A 19,678-nucleotide genomic window follows, 5' to 3' on the forward strand; every position below is an offset into this window, starting at 1 on the left:
TTTTCTTTTTGGTGATCCATGGTATGCATAAAACTCTCTTTCAGCACATTTCAATGCAATCAACTTTCTTCCTGTCCACTGTCTGTCAGGGCAGAAGGGGGAGGGTTTTTTAAAAGCTCTCCTTCCCTATGCTCTCTTGGAGAATTGGGATGACAGGCAAGTGGGACCGGCATGTATACTTGAAGTCACAGGTGTCAAACTCGCGGCCCTCCAGATGTTATGGACTACAGTTCCCATCATCCCCTGCCAGCATGATGCTGGCAGGGGATGATAAGGAATCCATACATCTGAGGGCTAATGAAACCTGTATTCCTATGCACAGCATTATACCTTTTCACAGGTATAATTTTTCAGGGGCCGGGAGGTTAATGAGGATTGGAGGAGACCCTTTTCCTCTTATCATAATGCATTTCCCATTCCCACACTCTTTCCCTCCAAAAGGGTTAGAGAACCCCTAAAAGGGTGTCGTGTCCGGTAGATGCTGTGAGACATGAATATTGCAATCTTCATCCATTCCCCCCATGACACTTTAAGTGGTGCTGAATCATGCCAATTCTTTTTCATTCTCCACTTCTCCTGCACCTCCACCCCCTCCAGCCAACTGCCTTCAACATTCCGCTGGGGGCAATGAGCATGCTCAGTCCTTGTCGAACTTTTTTTTTTAAACAGTGTATGTATGCATGTTCCTTTCCTCTTTTAAAAGTTAGGAAGGCACTATTATTCTGCACTTAACACACAGACATTATCCTGCATACCCGGGGAATCCCCTGCATATGCAGAAGCCCCTGCCTCATCCACGGGTGGCCATGTTTCATAGATTCACTGATAGCCACAGTACGACCAAGAACACTATTAGAAGGAGTGACCAAATGCAAGAACAGTGAATAAATCCCCTGAGTTAGGGTGGGCATTACCAATTATAAGGTTGAGAACCAGCCCTCTAAATACAACTCAGGGCCCTACTGAACATCAGAGAATGCCTGAAAGGTTACTGAAAGGATGGGGGTCCATACCGAGGTGAAGACCTCTGTGGTCTGCTGGATGGTAGCGATCTTGGTCCAGCCCCACTGTTTGAAGAGCTGCACACGGGTGGGGTTGTGGAGTTAATGGCTGAGGATCGTCTTGGGAAAAGAAGGTAGAGCAGCTGGCGATGCATAGGAAAGCCCGATTGAAGCTTTGAGCCATAGGACAGCTGGAAGGGAAAGAGACCACAGCTGAGAAAGGAAAGGCGCTTAAGACACTCCCCACAGCGAGAGCCCTGCTCAGTTAAAGCCTGGGAGCCCATTGTCTGCGCTTCCTATAGTGCCAGCCCAGATGTTTCTAAAAGGCCACGCCAGAGATAGTTATAAAGACAACAGTCATCACCGGTTAAGCCTTCCGGGATCCAAGATTTCCCTACAGGCCTTTTCTCTTTATGCTAGTCGTTACATGCTTGGTCCTGCCCTGCAGATATGAACACGCAGCTGCAGACTGCTGCTTCGTTTCTACTGACACTGGCAGCTTCATGTAGGCGTAGCTAGGGAAAAATGGAGCCTGGTGCAAAATCCTGAGGTTCCTTTGGCTGCCCCTCATGTTCGTTTTGTTTTTGTATTTTTGAGTGTTTTTCAGTTTTAATAACCTGCAGGGAGTGGGTTTTAGGCTAGCAGCATCAAAATTCTCAGGGGCTATCTTTAGGAGACTATCCTGAAGTAATTACCAGCCAGGTTTGGTAAAGGATTTGGTTCAGTGGGTCCCAAAGCTATATGGATTCTCATAAAGTGTAGCCCCCCATCTCCTGGCCATTAGCTCCCATTGGAAACAATGGGGATGGGGAACACCCTCTTTGGGGTCGCAACTTTGGACCCCTGGCTCTAAACCTCCTGCTGGGCAGTATCATCCAGGAAGTCCTGAAAACTTCTTGAAATTTTGGTGCTGCTAGCTAACTTCTGCGCCTGCAGGCAAAAAACTGGAAAACATAAAATACAAAATAAACCTAAATTACATGCTTTTAGTGCCCAGTGCCAGTGCCCCAGGCCCCTTGTGGCTCCTTGCTCACCAGCTTGGCAAAGCTTTTTTTTACTCCTGGGACCAGGGGGGGTCTTTCAGATCACCTAGTGATTGATTCTTCAACTGGCGATGGCTGGGATTGAACTTGGCACTTCCTGTATGCAGAGCATGAACTACTATTAAGCCACAGCCTCTGCCTTTGAGGCCTGCTCCATTCCCTCCTCACCCTAAAACTGAACTGGGTTTTCTAGCTGGTTTGCTCTGGTCAATCCATCCCCTAAGAGTCTGCATTAACAGTACTATAGAATTCTGCACATGCTCCCAGGCATTCTCATGGTACAATTCCAGGAAAGAAATACTTTGCCTCACAGAGCTCTGACTGCAGTCTAGACTTGTGTGTCCCACATGCCCTCCACCATCACTGCATAAACACGCGTACACACGTGAGGAGTACTCACCACAATGAGGTTCCACATGCGTGCAGCCTCAGCCACCAGAATTGGAAAGCGGCTGCAGCCCGACATAGGACAATGAAATCTTGATAGGGTGGTTGTACAGCAGCTCATACAAAATTTGGTAGCTATTACGCCAGGGATTCGCTGCCAGGGGTTAGATAACTTGACAAATCACCTTTTAAGGACAGCAAGGTATCCCTTATGCCCCTCGATCCCCACACGTGTCACACTATGAACAAATCCAGGTGTTCCTAGAAAAGGGGCGTCAAGGCAGCTGATGTTTCTGCTACTTGTTAGTAAGTTTAGAGCCAACTGCATAGCAAATGCTATATAGAACACAGTGGCAATCTATATCGGGACAGGTAAATCTTATCAACAGGTAGTGCAGAAGAGACACAGAAGAGTTTGATGACCAGGGAAATTCGGGCATGATGAAATGCAACAAGATGCAGAAGGATTTGCTAGCAGGGGAGGAAGAATGAGCAGGTGACAGAGAGAGACACCAAGGAGCCAACCACACATTTATTTATTTATTACATCCTTCTCCCCACTTTTCTTCCCTTGAAGAGCTTCAGGTGCCGTGCAAGGGTTTTCCCAGTCAGTCTTTAGCCCAGGCAGGCTGGGCCAGATCCTAGCACGGGGGGCTCTACTGGCCTGTGGCTCTCAGATGTTATGGACTACAATTCCATCAGCCACGGCGTAACTGGCTGATGGGAATTTATCGAATCCTGGCTATCTGGAAGCCACAGGTGGAAACCTACCTAACTGGAGTGACCTAGAGTGAGGTGCCTTCCGCCCACACTGGGTGGTTAGCTTTCTTTTTTCCACAAGGACTGCGACCCTTCCGAGACTCTTGTCCATGAAGAAAAAATCAGTAAGAGGGATCTATGCCGATCCCCAGTTGACCTGAGGAGTGAGACTGGAACTGTTTGGCTCAGATGGATCCTCCTCCTATGAGTGAACCTGCCCCGTTCTAATCGATGGCACTGCTCAGATCTTGATTCCAGAGAGGCCCGGAAGAGTCCTCCTTCACTTACCTCCTACAGAGACAGTCTGCGGTGATACGCAAAAGGTCACTGACCCGAGAAAGAGAAGAGCGTGCGTAACATCCAAGGCTGGCCCACAGTTAGGCGGGGCAGCCATCAAAGGCGGAGTGGGTCAGCCTACCAAATAAGATCAAAAGGTCTCATCTAATATGGGCCAATTTCCCCAAAGAGTGGCCAGCCAGAGGCCTTGCCCCATAAAGCTCCAAAGCAGGGCATGATGGGGGATTACCCTCCCCGTTTGTCCCTGACATCTGCTATTGGAGATGCTGACTGGAAAGACGGAGATTCCATTCTTAGCTCTCATGGTTAATAGTCTCATTCTAATACTGTGGAGGGGGGGATACGGCAGAAGGCAACCCAAAGCACGGAAGAGATGATCTGCTGGCTTTCCCAACAGCGGGTAAGGGTGCTTGTGCCAATTCACCCTCCACCCCCTAGAGACCCCCCCCAACGCTTTTTAAAATGTCTCTCCTTTGCTCTGAAGATAGCCCCTGCCTCCCCACACTCCGACTGACCCCCTGCCCGGCTGTCTCTCTCTCTGGACCAACGTGCCAGCCACCCCACCCCACCCTCTCCTCTCCCACCTCCTTCCCAATACTGCTCCTGGCTGTGCGCCGCCACCACAAGGGGATGATGAATTATTCAGGGCATCGCCCGGGAAAGAGGATCAGTTTCCGCAAGCAGCCCCATCAGCAGCTGCCCGCAACCCTGTCAAGCGCCAGAGTGGGGGCTTCAATGATAAGGGGGGCCCTGGAATGCGGGATAGAGGGGTGACTGGGAAGCACAGAGTGGCAAAAGGGGGAAGGGGAGCGAGAGGAAAAGATCAGGCATGGCAAGGAAGGGGTGCACGCATGTGTGGGAGGAGGGACAGTTGACCAGATAGACTGACAGATCAGATAGAGTCTGTGATTGATGGACAGGTGGCTGGATTCAGGGACAGCAAGAAAGCTAGGGAGGGGCAGTCGGACTAGAGATGGAGAAGAAACAGAAGCGGTTGTGGAAACAGACACGGAGGACAAGGGAATAAAGCCAGGCACTGAAAAAAAGGGACATATTGCGCTTTGTGGAATTGGCACCTTGAGCAAGAGAGGAATGCTGGGATGAGGAAGCAAAGGAACGTGGGTAAAAGAAGACGCATACAGCACAGACAGCTGGGAACATGGAAGGGTGCAGAAATGCGGATTCGGGCAAGAACATGGGGGACAGCCAGAAAGAAAACAGGAGAGCACGTGTTTTTCGCCAGGATGGAAATATGACAAGATGGGCTTGAGAACCAGTTTGCCAAAGTCGGTACAAGGGTCTGAAGGGCAGGCATGTGCAGGGAAACTTGAGCTGCAAACTCAAGAGTGGTGACAAGTGGATAATTCTTGGAGTGCCCCCCACCCAAATACTCTTGAAGCCCAGTGTGAATGCAACCGATCCTCAGGTATCTGCCATCAAAAAAAGGGAAGCAGGCGAGTAACTTCTGAGCAAAGACTGCAAAGAGTCCCCATGTTCACCTGCATCAAAGGAAAATGATTTCCTGCCACAAGGAGACCCGGGAACTGCACTTTGACTGCCTTCAAGGAGATCAGAAAACCAGGAGTCAAAAGCTGAGTTTTAGCCCAAGGGTTTCAGATGGGGGGTCAACAGGTAGGAATTGGAGACCCACCAGGATCTATGGGGGCAAAGGCAGGCATGAACATGCAAGGGATAGTTCCAAAGCAGGCACAGAACAACAGTGTAAAGGAGGGAAACCAATAACGGAGAAGAAAGCAGGGGAAAAAATTGACAGGATGACCGCCATGTGGTTCATCTTCTGAATCTAGTCTGACAGAACTTGGTCATATTCCGAGGCTGGAGGCTGAGACCTGACCTCTCAGCCCTGTGACCACATCAGCTGCGGAAAGGGACTCTGGGGCCTGTTGTGCTATGTCAAAAGAATTGACAAAGTGCCATTTTGTCTCGGAGGCAGCCTTCAATTTTTACGCACCTCTGACTTGACAGACCTTACACCCCTCCATCCCCCACGTTCCTTAGACCCTTCCAGAGTGGTGCCGAGTGGATAATTCTTGGAGCCCCCACCCCACACCGCTCCCCCCCCCCCCTTGGATGCATGGATATCTCCTTATTAGTGCTCTCCAAAATCCCACCTCTCAACCCCCTCCCCCGCCCTTTCACGTTCACTCTCCCAATCTCTTGAGAACAGGCTCATCCCAGCGTCCAAAAAGCGCTCCGGGACCCTCTGTCCATGCTCGGAAGCATCTATGTGACTCCAGCAATCCCTCCCTCCTCGGATGGTCCTGCAGGCTTTCAGCTCACCTTCCGATCACGCTTTACAACAAACTCTTCTCATGCCGCCCGGCCCTGTTCACGCTTCCAGCGGAATCCCCCCTCCTGGGTCCCCTTCCACTTTCCTGTCACCTTGCCGTCTGTTGGCTCAGCGTCACCCTTGCCGGAACACGCTGCAATTCCCTGTTCCGATCCTCACCTTTTGCCCTGGGGGAGACCCCTTCCCCTCCTTCCCCTTCCCTGCCAAAGTCCCTCTCCCCAGGTCTTGCCACCCCTTCTTTGCCAGAGCAGAGAAGCCTGGAGCATCCTTGAGGAAAGGTGCAACCCCTCCACCACCCCAACCCCATCCCATCCCCTGCCGGAGCTCCTGAAGCTCATCTACCGCTGAATCCCTGTATTGTCTTTGGGGACCAGGACAAGTGGGGTGCTCAGCAAACAACCTCCAAAGTATTCCAGCAACCAGTCATTCCCTCACCTGGCTGTGGCTGGCCCCCAGAAACAACATTCCCACTCGGGCCACCCAGCTCTGCAGCCAATCCCCCCCAGGTGTATGAGGTGGTGCTTGCTTAATACCACTTCTTAGCTCCCAATCCCCTCTCCCCAGCTCTCCTCCTGCAATGCCCCTGGAGCCTGGTGCCTCCCTCCCCCCCAAGGGCGTGTGGGCGGGTGGGGGTCTCACCTCGCTGTCGCGGGGGTCGAGGCGCAGCTCGTAGTCGGGCAGGATGTCCCTGCGGCTGTTGACGTCCTCGAGGGCCATCTGGGCGGCGGGCAGGCAGGCTTGGCCCCCGGGCCAGCCGCCGGTCATGGGGAAGAGCGCGCCGATGTGCAGCCTCTTCTTGCCTGCGCCCAGCGGAGGAGAGAGCAAGAGCCAGCCCGTCAGCACCAGCAGGGCCGTCGGCGGGACCCCGGCGGGGCGCGGGCCGGGCAGGGCCATGGCGGGGCCGGGAGGGGGTCAGGGGCAGAAGCGCTGCTGCTGCTGGGGCTGCTGCTGCTGCTGCTGCTGCTGGTGTCGGGGGCAGCGGCCAGGGCGCACGGCTGCACTGCGCGGGGGAGCCGGCTCCTCCATGGCGCTGCCCGGCGTCGGTGCTGCAGTGAGCCAGCCAGCCAGCCACGGAGCCGGGCGGGCGGGGGGCGGGGGGGGGGGGGGGGGGGGGGGAGGGGCGGGGGGCTGATGTCAGCGCCGTCCAGGGCGCGCGGGGAATTGCAACCAGCCCACCGCACCACCCCGAGCCCAGGGGACAGAGGGGGGGAGGGGGGGGATGGGTAGAGACCCCGGGGGAAGGAGCGGGGAGGGGGAAGTGCTGGAGTTGCAGCGTGGGAGAGGAGGACAGAGGGGTGAAGGCACCTGGGGACGGAGGGGCAGTTGGCCAGGGGCTTTGGCACAGAAGGAAGGAAGGAAGGAAGGAAGGAAGGAAGGAAGGAAGGAAGGAAGGAAGGAAGGAAGGAAGGAAGGAAGGAAGGCAGGCAGGCAGGCAGGCAGGCAGGCAGGCAGGCAGGCAGGCAGGCAGGCAGGCTGGTCAAGAGGGATGAAAGGAAGGCAAATGAAAGGGGAAAGCATAGAAAGAAGAGTTCTGGGAAGAGATGGCACAGGGCAGGGGGCGAAAAGGACAGGCATGGCTGAAGAGGTGGTGGCCAGAAGATGGGAGGTCAGGTAGGGGGGAAACAGATGAAGGGAACAGAAGGAATGAGAGAGAGAGAGAGGAGAATGGGGAAAGGGACCCAGAGGGTCAAAAGGAGGAGATGGAGACACGGATGGGCTTTAGATGGTCCAGAGTATGTCCTTCTTCACTCAATGCGTTGTAGAATGCACTACTGGTGGGCATCATGATGAGATTAAAAGCGGTAACGATAATAATCAAGGGACGGTGTAAAGTTTAGGTGGAGGAGGCCATCGATGACTAAAGAGGACCTCCACATTCAGAGGCGGGAAACCTTTTAATGCCAGCGACAGGAGACAACATCAGGGGACAACCTGGGCCTTTATGTCCCATTTGTTGGCCTTCGAGGCTAACTTGTTGGCCGCTGCATTAAACGGGATGCTGAACTGGATGGGACAGTAAGTTCTAATCCACCCGGGCTGTTCTTATGGAGAAAGGGTGGGTCTGAATGGAAGACAGAAAGGGGCATATCTCAGACAGGTGGCTGATCCCTCGAGAATGGGAAGAAGAACAGAAACGGAGAGATGGGCAGAAACAGGGAGAATGGAGAAAAGAAAAACCAGTGGAGGAGCAGAGAAAGAGCCAACGGTGAGGTATGAGAGGAGAAAAGAATTGGCAGAGACAGGAGGCTAGACTTAGGCCCAGAGGTGAGGTGAAGGGAGGCAGGGAAGGTGCAGGAGCAGGGGTAGGGAACCTGGAAACCTCCAGATGTTCAGGAACTGCAAGGTATGGCTACCAGCATGGCCAATTGGCCATGCTGACGAAACTGATAAGGAGTGTAGTTCCTGAGCTATCTGGAAGAAGCCTGAATCCACCGAAAACAGAGGCACAGGTGTAAGAAGTATGACAAGAGGCGATGGGAGAAGGGCCAGGAGAACAGTGATGTGAAGAAAGAGGCAGGCCGAATGGGAGAAGGTTGCTTGTGGTGCTGGCAGGACGGAGGGGGAAGAAATGGAGACCAAGCTGACATGCAGGGTTGACGGCTAGAAAGACGGATGCGTTTGATAGCACCTCTGACCCAGAAGAAAGCACGGCTGCAGCGTCAGAAGGGCAGAGAGCACTGGCACAAGAAGGCAACAACAGGCACAGCTCATGCAAAGAGGGCAAACACAGTAAAAAGAAGGTGGAATGGTGGGGCTTCACCCAACCACTACGGCAGGGGATGAGTCATGCTCCAAGCAGCAGAGTGCAGAGGGAGCAGTGTCACAGGGTTGCTCTTCATGCTTCCCGGTCGCTCAACAGAAAACTCTAAGAGTTGCTGCGGTAGAGAGATAAAAGGGGCAGCCCTAAGACACTGAGCCAGGTCCGTCAATTAGTTTCGATCCCTGTTTGCCCGGGGCAGTTAGAGGAGGATGGAGCCAGGTTTCTGAGGTCTGTCAGAGAGGGCACCAGGAAAGGCAAAGATTCCCGGGTCGCTCTCTGAAGAAAGGCAGTTGGTTCAGAAGCATTTTTCCGTGCATGCTTTTTTTTTTTGGGAGTTAAGCCTTCAGTCCTCGGCTCTTTTCCCAGCTCTGGAAAACAGGGAGGAGGTGGTGTATGTCACCAGCTCCCCTCCCTGCTGCTTGCTGACATTTTCCTGGCACAGACACATGCGGAGGTGGCTGAGAAAGGAACGGAAACAGGGAACAAGAATGAAAGAGCTTCCCTGCAGATCAATGCGCTTTCCGCCAGCCTCTCACTCGCATCCACCTCCCTGCTGGGGTGCTGAGGCTTGGGGACAGGAAAGGGCATGCCAAAAAATAATAATAATTGTCATAATAGCAACCTGAACGGAAGCAGAAATTAGCCACTCTGGAATCTTGGCTCCCGGGAGCTGCCTGCTGCCTGCTGGATACCTTTCGATCCCCGGGTTTCACCCAGAGCTTTATCTGGAGGAACCAGGAGTCTGGGCTCTCTCGTGGCTTTGGCTTGGCATGGGATTAGCTCCCTCCCCTTGGGTTCCCCACCCCCAACCTTCTTCTCTCCAAGCTATAAATAGGACCTCTCCTTAGAAAGATGAGGAAGCATGTTTGTGTCCCAGAAGAAGATGAAGATTTGCTTTTTAGACCCCATTTTTCTCTCCTGTAAGGAGTCTCAAAGCAGCTTGCAATTGCCTTCCCCTCCCCACAACAGACACCTGGTGAGGTAGGTGGGGGCCGAGAGAGTTCCGAGAGAACTGCAACTAGCCCAAGGTCACCCGGCAGGCTTCATGTGTAAGAGCAGGGAAACAAACCCAGTTCATCAGATTAGAGTCCACTGCTCTTAACCACTATGCTACGCTGCCCACAGAATGATGACTGTGTTGGGATGGGAGGGTGGGAGCACAGAGCTGCCTCTGGCCATTTTGCAGCCGCAGGGTAAAGTTTTAAGCTGTCGGTCCCGAGCACATACCCAGAACACACTTGTTTGCCAAACCATCACCGTTCAATAAGGGTGATGACACCTTCAGTCACAAAGCATCCTGAGGACAGGGAGGAGATGGAGGCTGAACAACCTCTTGGGCCTTCCCATGTCTCCGAGGAGCATGGGGGTTGGGAAGGCACTACAATGGGGTATAATGCCATAGAGCCGTGGTGGCGAACCTATGGCACTCCAGATGTTAATGAACTACAATTCCCATCAGCCCCTGCCACCGAGTAGAGGGCCAAGAGTGGCCCATGCTGGCAGGGGCTGACAAATTATCGATCCATTAACATCTGGAGTCTCCTCGGGATTATACCACTGCCATCGAGTATACCTTCCAAAGCTCCAGGTGAACTGATCTCTATGCCTGGAGAACAGTTGTAAAAGTGGGAGATCTCCAGTCACCATCTGGACTGGTTGAAAACCCTGCGGGAGATGGAGCAGCTATGGCTGTTTCCATTCCTGGTCCTGTTGTCTGCCTCCAACTATTGGGCAGCTCCTCCATAGTCAACAGTATGAGTGACAGCAGCATAAAAACGTAAGAAAAGTCCTCCTAGCTCAAACCAGTGATCCATCTTGTCCAGCACCCTGTCTCACACAGTGGCCAACCAGTTACTCTGGAAGGCCAACAACAGAGCATAGAGGCTGAGGCCTTCTCCTGATGTTGCCTGGCACTCAAAGGTTTGCTGCCTAAAGTTGCCTCTAGTCACAATGGTCCTTGTCCACTTGTCCTTCATGAATCTGTCTAACACCCCTTCAAAGCTGTCTGTGCCAGTGGCCATCACTATATCATCTGGCAACAAATTCCTCAGCATCTTGCAGTACTGAGGGATGTATAGTTATGTGTTGGTCGTGGGGTACACAGGAGTAAGCCAAGAGTTTTCCCAAATGGTTAACTGTAGGTTTTCACATTGTATCACAAGGAACAGCCCTGAAGCGTGTGTATTTATTGGTTTATTGAAAGAAGGGTCAATAAACCAATAAACGGTCCTTACTAGCAGTCTTTAAGCTGGACAAACACATGTCTGAAGAAGAAGAGTTGGATTTATATCCCCCCTTTCTCTCCTGCAAGGAGACTCAAAGGGGCTTACAAACTCCTTTCCCTTCCCCCCTCACAACAAACATCCTATGAGGTGGGTGGAGCTGAGAGAGCTCCGAAGAACTGTGACTAGCCCAAGGTCACTCAGCTGGCATATGCTGGAGTATGCAAGCTAATCTGGTCCACCAGATAAACCTCCACAGCTCAAGTGGTAGAGTGGGGAATCAAACTCGGTTCTCCAGATTAGAATACACCTGCTCTCAACCACTACGCCACACTGGCTCTCTGGGGTGCTCTGGGCTGATCCTGAATTGACCAGGGGGTTGGACTAGATGGCCTGCACGTCTCTACCAACTACATGATTCTAAGGCTGTGCTTACTCATTCCTAGATGGAGATGGTAATTGAGCAGGAAATGCAGTGCCACGACCAATGGTGTGCTTTCAGAGAAGCCCATCAGACAGGCAACTATCCCATGAGAAAGAAGGAATGACCTCATCAGCGGTCTGATGTCAAGAAATGGATGGGCAGATTCAGTACGGTCTGGGGTACAAAAGGTCAGTCCGCTGACTTCAGAGCTAGTCAAAGTGTGCATTAGAAATGGAGCAGGAGAGAAAGGAGCTCAAAACCTTCCTGAGTGGTTTCCTGTCTCTTCCACAGGAAGGCCCGCCTCCTACTGCAAAGGATGCTGAAGCCTCTTGCCATTTCTTGCTTTACCACATGAATAGATTATTTCATTCCTGGGCAAGGCTGCTGCCAAAAGTGAAAGACCTGGTGCATATTTACGATGTGGAACTTAGAGACCTGGGGACACACTGACATTCCCAATGGGGGTGCCACTGCTGCAAACAGCCTCCCCCATGACAGATAATCTGTGCTGCAGCCATAATGAACATAGCTGTTTGCTACATGGAATACCACTGTCCATTTGCAAGTCTCCATAGGGATCTGACCAGTGGTGGGATCCAAAAATTTTAGTAACAGGTTCCCATGGTGGTGGGATTCAAACAGTGGCATAGCGCCAATGGGACTGGGCAGGACACGACGGGGGCGTGGCCGGGCATTCCGGGGGCGGGGCATTAATAATTTCTCTGTTACTGTAAAAAACTCTTACTGCAAAAAAAAAGTTCCTAATTTCCAGCTGGTATCTTTCTGTCCATAATTTAAACTCATTGCCAGCAAAGTCCTATCGTCTGCTGCCAACAGAAACAACTTCACTTCTCCTCCGAGATTGACTGCCTGTCAAATACTTAATACTTTCAAATACTTAATTTTGTTTCTAGAAATCAAAAGAAGGATACTTTCCTTAAACAAGGAACTTTACCATATTTCTAAAACATGTTTTTAAAACAGCCCAACAGGGAGAATTATCCCATTTTCTACCTTCACTAACCAGCCACACAGGAAACAACAGGACTTCATGGTTTTTGGACCTAATGGAATTTCTAACGGAAAAGCGGACCCAATTAATAACCCCCTCTCGGCACACACAAATAATTAGTAACCCACTCTCGGGAACTGGTGAGAACCTGCTGGATCCCACCTCTGGATCTGACCCACCGCAGTGACTGCAGGTGCTTGGAGTGACGGATGTGGCGAACAAGGTTGGGATGACAGCCCTCCACTTGCTGAGTCACCGGATACGTTGTGACTGGGACAGGGAGCTATTGTCTCGGGAAGGATGTTCCTGATAGGCTGCCTGCATGCTCTGACGAAGCACCTCTTATCAACAGATTCAAATGGACGGAGTCTGTTCTTGCCAGCACAGTCCCGTCCCAACAGCATTAAGGGTTAGAGTACCCAATAGAAAAGCATTCCTTATTTACAATGCAATTCTGGGCAGCGTTGTACCCTTCTAAGCACATTGGCTTAGAAGGGTGTACTCTCCTGAGGATAGCACTATCAATTCATTAGTCCCACGTGGTTCCTGCCAAGGAGGTCAACCTGGCATGCACAAAGCTCTTTTATTTTCCCTGTACAGCAATCCTGTGAGGTAGGCTGGGCTGAGAAAAAGAGGACTTCGGGCATTAAGTTTCACGGAGCGTGCCTTTACGCATTAGTTGAACCTACGCCTCCAAGATCCGAGATAAGAACCTCCTTTAGATGTCTCGCGTCAACTGCACATCTGCTACTTTACGCTGCTCCTTCCTAGGCCGGCACAATGGGAGAAGAGAAAGAATGAACGGGACGAATGGAGCTAATTATACGCACACAGTTCTGAGGGAGCCTATAATGGGTAGCTGTCAATGGTAACCATTCGTCGTAGAGTTGAATTTAGAATCCAGCTTAGGAAAGCCGGAACATAAGGACCCCCTGCGCGGCTCCCGATTCAACCTATTTTGCTCCTTTGTACAACCAGTGAGTCCTGCTACTCAGGGGTCCAAGAACCTCTGAATCAGGTCAGAATCTGGTTGAGCAATTAGAGGCTGAGAGGCTACAGAGGAAATGGAACCTTGCCAACCCCAGAAGAGGAGGTTGGCTCACTTGTGGTCACCGTACTGACCAGGGCTCAGAAGTTCATTCTTTGAGGTCTCCTCTGTATGATCTAAGAGCCCCGTGGCAAGCTGCAGAACGGCAGCCAAAGCTCTACTCACAGCCTGGGTTTGATCCCGAGAGAGGTTGGTTTCAAGTAGCCGATTCAAAACTGACTCAGCCTTCCATTTTTCTGAGGTCAGTAAAACGAATCCTCAGCTTGCTAAGGACAAAGTGTAGGTGAGTGGGGAAGGCAAACCCTGTAAACACGGTCATGATGTGATGTCAACCCCATGGGCCAGTAATGACCCAGTGCTTGCAGGGGGGACTACCTTTACCCCCATAAAACGATATAGAAACTTGAACCACCATTGGGGAGCATGAGATAAGATAAATGATCTAGTTGAAATGCCAATGAGGGCCTGCTTCTGCATGCATTGTTTTGGGAGCGGAGCCACCCAAATTCGTGATCAGAATGCTTGCCCGGAGCAAGCGGGCAAAGATAGTTGAGGAAGATGGAACAGGTATCCTTAAGCCGATCTTCACCTATACCAGTGATGGCGAACCTTTTCGAGACCGAGTGCCCAAACTGCAACCCAAAGCCCACTTATTTATCGCAAAGTGTCAACATGGCAATTTAACCTGAATACTGAGGTTTTAGTACAGAAAAAATGGTTGGCTCCAAGGCACGTGTTACTCGGGAGTAAGTTTGGTGGTAGTCAGTGGCTTTGCTTTGAAGCAACCGTGCAACGCTTCGAATGGGTGAATCACAACCCTAGGAGGGTTTGCTCAGAAGCAAACCCCATTGCCAGCAACCGAGCTTACTCCCAGGTAAAGGATCACGCTTTAATTCTTCCCATGAAAATCAGTAGGGTTTAACAGCACTTAACAGGGTTACCTACACTGCTTCCCCAAAACTAGGTCTTAGGTTTAATGCTAATAATCTCCCTGAAATAATTACACGATTATCACATGACAAACTCTGTGCATGTGTGCCTACAGAGAGGGCTCTGAGTGCCACCTCTGGCACCCGTGCCATAGGTTCGCCACCACTGACCTATACAGTTGAAAACAAGCTCATTTTGATCAGAGGTGGCCAGATCTAGTGCAAAAGGACATGTTTCAGAATGGACACAGCTACACTTTGATCTGCTCGCTGCAAGAGTAGCTAAGCTTTTCATTAAATTTGGACCACATGCAGAATAATGCACTTTCAATCCACTTTCAATGGGCTTTGCAGCTGGATTTCACTGTGCAAAATCCGTCTGCAAACAATTGCGAAAGTGGCTTGAAAGGGCATTATCCTGCATGTGCAAAAGTGCCCACTGTGCTCCAAGGTAGAAGAGAAAACTCTCCACCCAAGAGATCAAGTACTACGTGAGTATTTGAGTGTGTGTTCTCCAACACAGCACGAGTAAAGCTAGGCATGCCTGTGAATGCCTGCTTCCCCATTGCTACCAAGAATATCTAATCTCTGCCACTGAAATTGAATGACTGGCTGCTGCCAGAGTGACCCTACGAACCATCAAAGTCAACCTACTTTTTCATTTGCCGTTGCTAGGGTAGTGTGCTGTGGTGGTTAACAAACCGGTTAAATCCAGCCAGGATTGTGTGTGGTTTCTCTTGATTCTGTTGGAATCCTGAAAAGATCCTGGGGGTCTGTGAACGACTTAGAAGAGTTGAGCACAGTGTAAATCTTGTGCTTCATTTAAAAATTTCCAGAGCTTCTCTGGTAAAAATAGTTTTTGAGAGGAGGGTTGAGGGAAAATCTCGTCACGCAGTCAAGGGGGGTCTCATTTGTAGCTTCGTGGTAGAACCTTGGTAGCTGTGTGTGGGTGGACCAATTAGAGACTTCCTCAAACCCAGCAGGCTATTGAAGAAGTGGAATGTAACCCTGAAGACCACCCTTTGTACTACGGGGAGAACTAAGAAAAGACTAGCATGACACACAGCTTTCATCAACTTTTTCCCAAGCGAATGCTCCGGAGTAAGAGAACAAGGCTGGAAAGGCGGAACTGGTCCGCGAAAGCAGATTCCAGAATGAACCTGTTAGCTTTGGACTGGCCAGTTTTATCACACAGTAATGCAGCTAACTCTCCAGGATCTGCTGGATCCCTGTATCTCTGTGGCTGATGATGCAGGAGGCCCCTGCGGCACACTCACAACTGAACCCCGGCGTGGCAAACTTCCTTATACGAGGACATACAAGGAAGCTGCAATGCGCCTACTGCTCTTGCTCTGGCCTTTCCATGCAGAAAGCAAAAACACTTCAGGTGTGTACCTGATGCCATGGCAGGGCAGAGAGGAAGTAAACTCCCCTGTCCGTAATCGGCCTAGGTTGCTCAGATCTGTATCATAGGCCTATAGTGCTAGAGCAGTGGTGGCGAACCTATGGCACGGGTGCCAGAGGTGGCACTCAGAGCCCTCTCTGTGGGCACGCACAGAGTCAGGCCCCCCCACACATCTAGGCTGGCCTGGGCTGCTGGGATCGATTATTAGCATTAAACCTAAGACCTAATTTTGGGGAAGCAGTGTAGGTAACCCTGTTAAGCACTGTTAAACCCCTCTGATTTTCATGTGAAGAACTAAAGTGTGATCCTTTACCTGGTTGCTGGCAATGGGCCTTGCTTATGAGTAAACCCTTCTAGGGTCATGATTCACCCGTTGGAAGAGTTGCACGGTTGCTTCAAAGCAAAACCACCGACTACCACCAAGCTTACTCCCGAGTAACGCACGCCTCGGAGCCAACCGTTTTTTCTAAACGAAAACCTCAGTACTCAGGTTAAATTGCCGTGTTGGCACTTGGCAATAAATAAGTGGGTTTTGGGTTGTAATTTGGGCACTCGGTCTCGAAAAGGTTCACTATCACTGTACTAGAGACTTGCTGATATATCAGTAACAGATGCATGAATGGCAGCATGTGAACATTTGGACTGTCAACGTCCATGCTGACTGCTAAAAGCTCTCTGGAGGTGTCTTTTACATCACTTTTTAACTGGAGGTGCTGGGGATTGAACATGGAATCTTCTGGATGCAAAGCAGATGCTCTACCATTGGGCCATGGCCCCAGCCCTGGAACAGGGGCTGCTTATCTGCTTCTTCAGGGTGTGAACTGTGATCAAGGAATCCCTGTTGAGAACATTGCCCTTGCCATGAACTCACTGGGTAACTTCAGACAAGTCCCTGTTCTCTCATTGTGCTATCAAGAAAACAAGGATAATCCAGTCTGTTTCATTTGACTGCTGTGAAATCATGGGGATAAGTGTTGAAAGCACTTCACAAACGGTGAAATGTGCAATACAAATTAAGTATGACTGCGGCTTTTCAGAAATGTGCTGCAGATTGTCCCCATTTAATGTTACATGAAACCACCGAGTGAGATAATTCATGAACTCTGGAGTTGAGTGTCATCGATATGGGGATGACGCTCAGCTTGTAAGTCATTAAAGAACAGAACTGACGTTTAGTAGCCATGGTCAAGTGGAGGAGGCAGAATACATTGCAGCTGAACCCATACGAGCATGTGACTCTAGAGCAGGGGTCTTCAAACTATGGCCCCCCAGATGTTCATGAACTACAATTCCCATCAGCCCTGCCACTTGGCCATGCTGGTAGGGGCTGATGGGAATTGTAGCCCATGAACATCTGGAGGGCCATAGTTTGAAGACCCCTGCTCTAGAGTGAGACGCGGATGTTTTTGAGGAGATGGATTTAGGATAGAGAAGGTTATCATTTACATGTTTGATCAGGTTAAGCCCCCTGGGGTATTCCCAGATTCAGGACTATGTTTTGAGATACAAATAAGAGTTGAAGCCAAGTCTGCCTTTTCCCACCTATGCCTTATTTGGGGGCTCTTCCCTGTGCAGGTCAGATTGGGCCTTGTTGTGCTGATTCATGCTTCAGCCTCTTCAAGGACTGACTACTGCAACACACTCAATTTAGGGCTGCCATTGAAGACAGTTCACATGCTTCAGCTGGTGCAGAAAGCTACTGCCCACTTTTCATTTGTTATGATATAGCACAGCGATGTTCAACTGATTTCATGTCAGCTGTTCTGGCTTTCAATTCGCTTCTAGGTTTAATTCAAAATGCTGGGATTAACCTTTAAACCTCTTCATGGCCTCATGAACCACATACTTGAAGAACTATTTCTGCTTTATATGAACCCGCACGCAAAATCTGGCCAGCAGGCATTACAGCTTGATTCTCTCCATTTTTCATTTGTTTTTATTTTTAAAAGTCTCATCTGGAGCCTTTTCAATAGGTGCAACCACATCCTTGGGAAATGGCTTCCAGAGATGGCGAAGGGAAGCTGACTCATTGGTCTGCTTTTGCAAAGACATAAAGTTCTTTCACTCCATTAGCTTCTAAGCGGAATCTAACATGAATCAGGCTGCTTCGTACCCTACTGCATTTGTGCTTCTCCTGATATTTTATCGTTGTTTTTCTGCTTGCTTTAAAGTGAGCTTGAATGGAGGAAAAGCGGTACATCCCTCTATTCACTAAAAAAGCAGTACATCTCTCTGTACAATAATGTTCTCACTGGCAGGAAGTTTCGAGAAACTCTGGATTTTAAAAGCAGTGGATAGAAGAAAAAAGGAACAGCCACTGAAGGTGTGCTTCCTTGATTTTCAAGAGAGATTGTTGGAACAACTAAGATTGGCCAGCAAAGAGTTGTGAACTGATCAGAAGAAGCTCTCAGCCTGGCGTGATCACAACAGCCATCCCTAGAATCCACAACATATAGCGTCCAATGCTCTATAAAGGATGCACTAATGGCCGCGTAGGAAAGTGATCTAATAGCTTTTCAGACGTACCTTCTAGTAGGATTTTTTAATCTCGACTACAGGCTTGACATTTACCACCGCAAAGAAGATGATAGCATCAGAAAACAGAGGACAGAGTGGAACATGTGGTCCTCAACATGTTTGTGAATGAAGAGAGCTATCTTGGGAACCTTGGAACTTTAGAGATCCTGTTAGGGCAAGATTCCCAAGAGAGTGTTTTTAGTGTCATGACAAATGATGAACAATCCAGCCATTCGCTACATCCACTGGGCAAGGTAGTGAAGAGCTAACGGCATCTGTCACCTTCCTTTTTTTAAAAAAAATCAGTGCATCAGGGTTGCTGGAGAAAAAGGGACTTGGATGTCCCAGACTTTTTTTTTCTTCCTCAAAATTATAGCTTTTTGTTTGTTTGTACAACTATAAGAACATAAGAACGAGCCTGCTGGATCAGACCAGAGTCCATCTAGTCCAGCACTCTGCTACTCGCAGTGGCCCACCAGGTGCCTTTGGGAGCTCACAGGCAGGATGTGAAAGCAATGGCCTTCTGCTGCTGCTGCTCCCGAGCACCAGGTCTGCTAAGGTATTTGCAATCTCAGATCAAGGAGGATCAAGATGGGTAGCCATAGATTGACTTCTCCATCAATCTGTCCAAGCCCCCTTTAAAGCTATCCAGGTTAGTGGCCATCACCACTTTCTGTGGCAGCATATTTCAAACACCAATCTATCTGCTATCAAACTATCAAACTATCTGCTCAAATCTCTTCTGGCATCAAAGTACCACACAACCGAATGGCCATTTCATCAGGTATGACTTCAAGGGCAGCTTTCATAGTCATAAATGCTAGAAACTTACATGTAAAAAGGCACATGAGAATTCTGCGCGCGCTGCCATGTTCTGTGCTTTTTTTCTTCCCTGAACTTGTGCATAATACACCCAGACCTACACACCTAAATATAATGTAGCCTAGTTGTGATCTTGCAGACAAAGTCTCCGATCTAAGATTTAAGCGCCTCGGGACATTTTTAAATTGACATCAGGAAGCAACAAGGCTGAAGGGGAACAAATTACCCCAACACAAAGAGCCCTGGTCTAATAGGATCCTGGAGAAGACAGGCAAAGTTCGTCGTTTGGAGGAAATGACAACGTTTCTTTTCTCATGTCTAGGAGAGTGGAGAGCGAGGACTTGCGGTTCAGGTCCCCCTGCATAGAGATTTGCTACAGCTTTTTGACAAGTTGGTGTTGGACAATAAAATATCCAGACTCCTCAAGGCCACTCCAAAGGAGATGACTCACAGCCAGAGGGAGTACAGTTTTTCGTAGCTTCCCGATTCCCAGCAGCAGAGGAGAAGGCACAAACAGTACATCAGAGATCCAGACCGCAGAAGTTCCAGCACGGGCAACATGTGCGCTGAGGGAGGAGCTCATCTCTCACTTGACAGCACCAAAAATTATGATCCAGAGGGAAAGAACACAACAAGGTGATAATATCCGCGCGACGAGCTCCAGACTGAGCGCGCATGCAAATGGGACCTGAAGGCAACTGTGACCACACCAGCGATGCTGCACCAGAAGTGCTAGTGAT

General features: G+C 50.1%; 1 protein-coding gene across 1 annotated transcript in view; it reads right to left on the reverse strand.

Annotated features, from left to right (window-relative positions):
• The window catches only part of GABBR1 (gamma-aminobutyric acid type B receptor subunit 1), a 208,170-nt gene that overhangs the window by 40,451 nt on the left and 148,041 nt on the right, over positions 1-19,678 (reverse strand). The window contains 6 exon segments of the mRNA XM_048487278.1: positions 1,014-1,175; positions 1,178-1,192; positions 2,445-2,510; positions 2,512-2,585; positions 3,479-3,494; positions 6,438-6,598. Of these exon segments, the coding sequence (XP_048343235.1) occupies positions 1,014-1,175; positions 1,178-1,192; positions 2,445-2,510; positions 2,512-2,585; positions 3,479-3,494; positions 6,438-6,598 (494 nt within the window).

Source organism: Sphaerodactylus townsendi, linkage group LG03 (genome assembly GCF_021028975.2).
Source record: "Sphaerodactylus townsendi isolate TG3544 linkage group LG03, MPM_Stown_v2.3, whole genome shotgun sequence".
In the NCBI taxonomy this organism is placed as follows: Eukaryota; Metazoa; Chordata; class Lepidosauria; order Squamata; family Sphaerodactylidae; genus Sphaerodactylus; species Sphaerodactylus townsendi.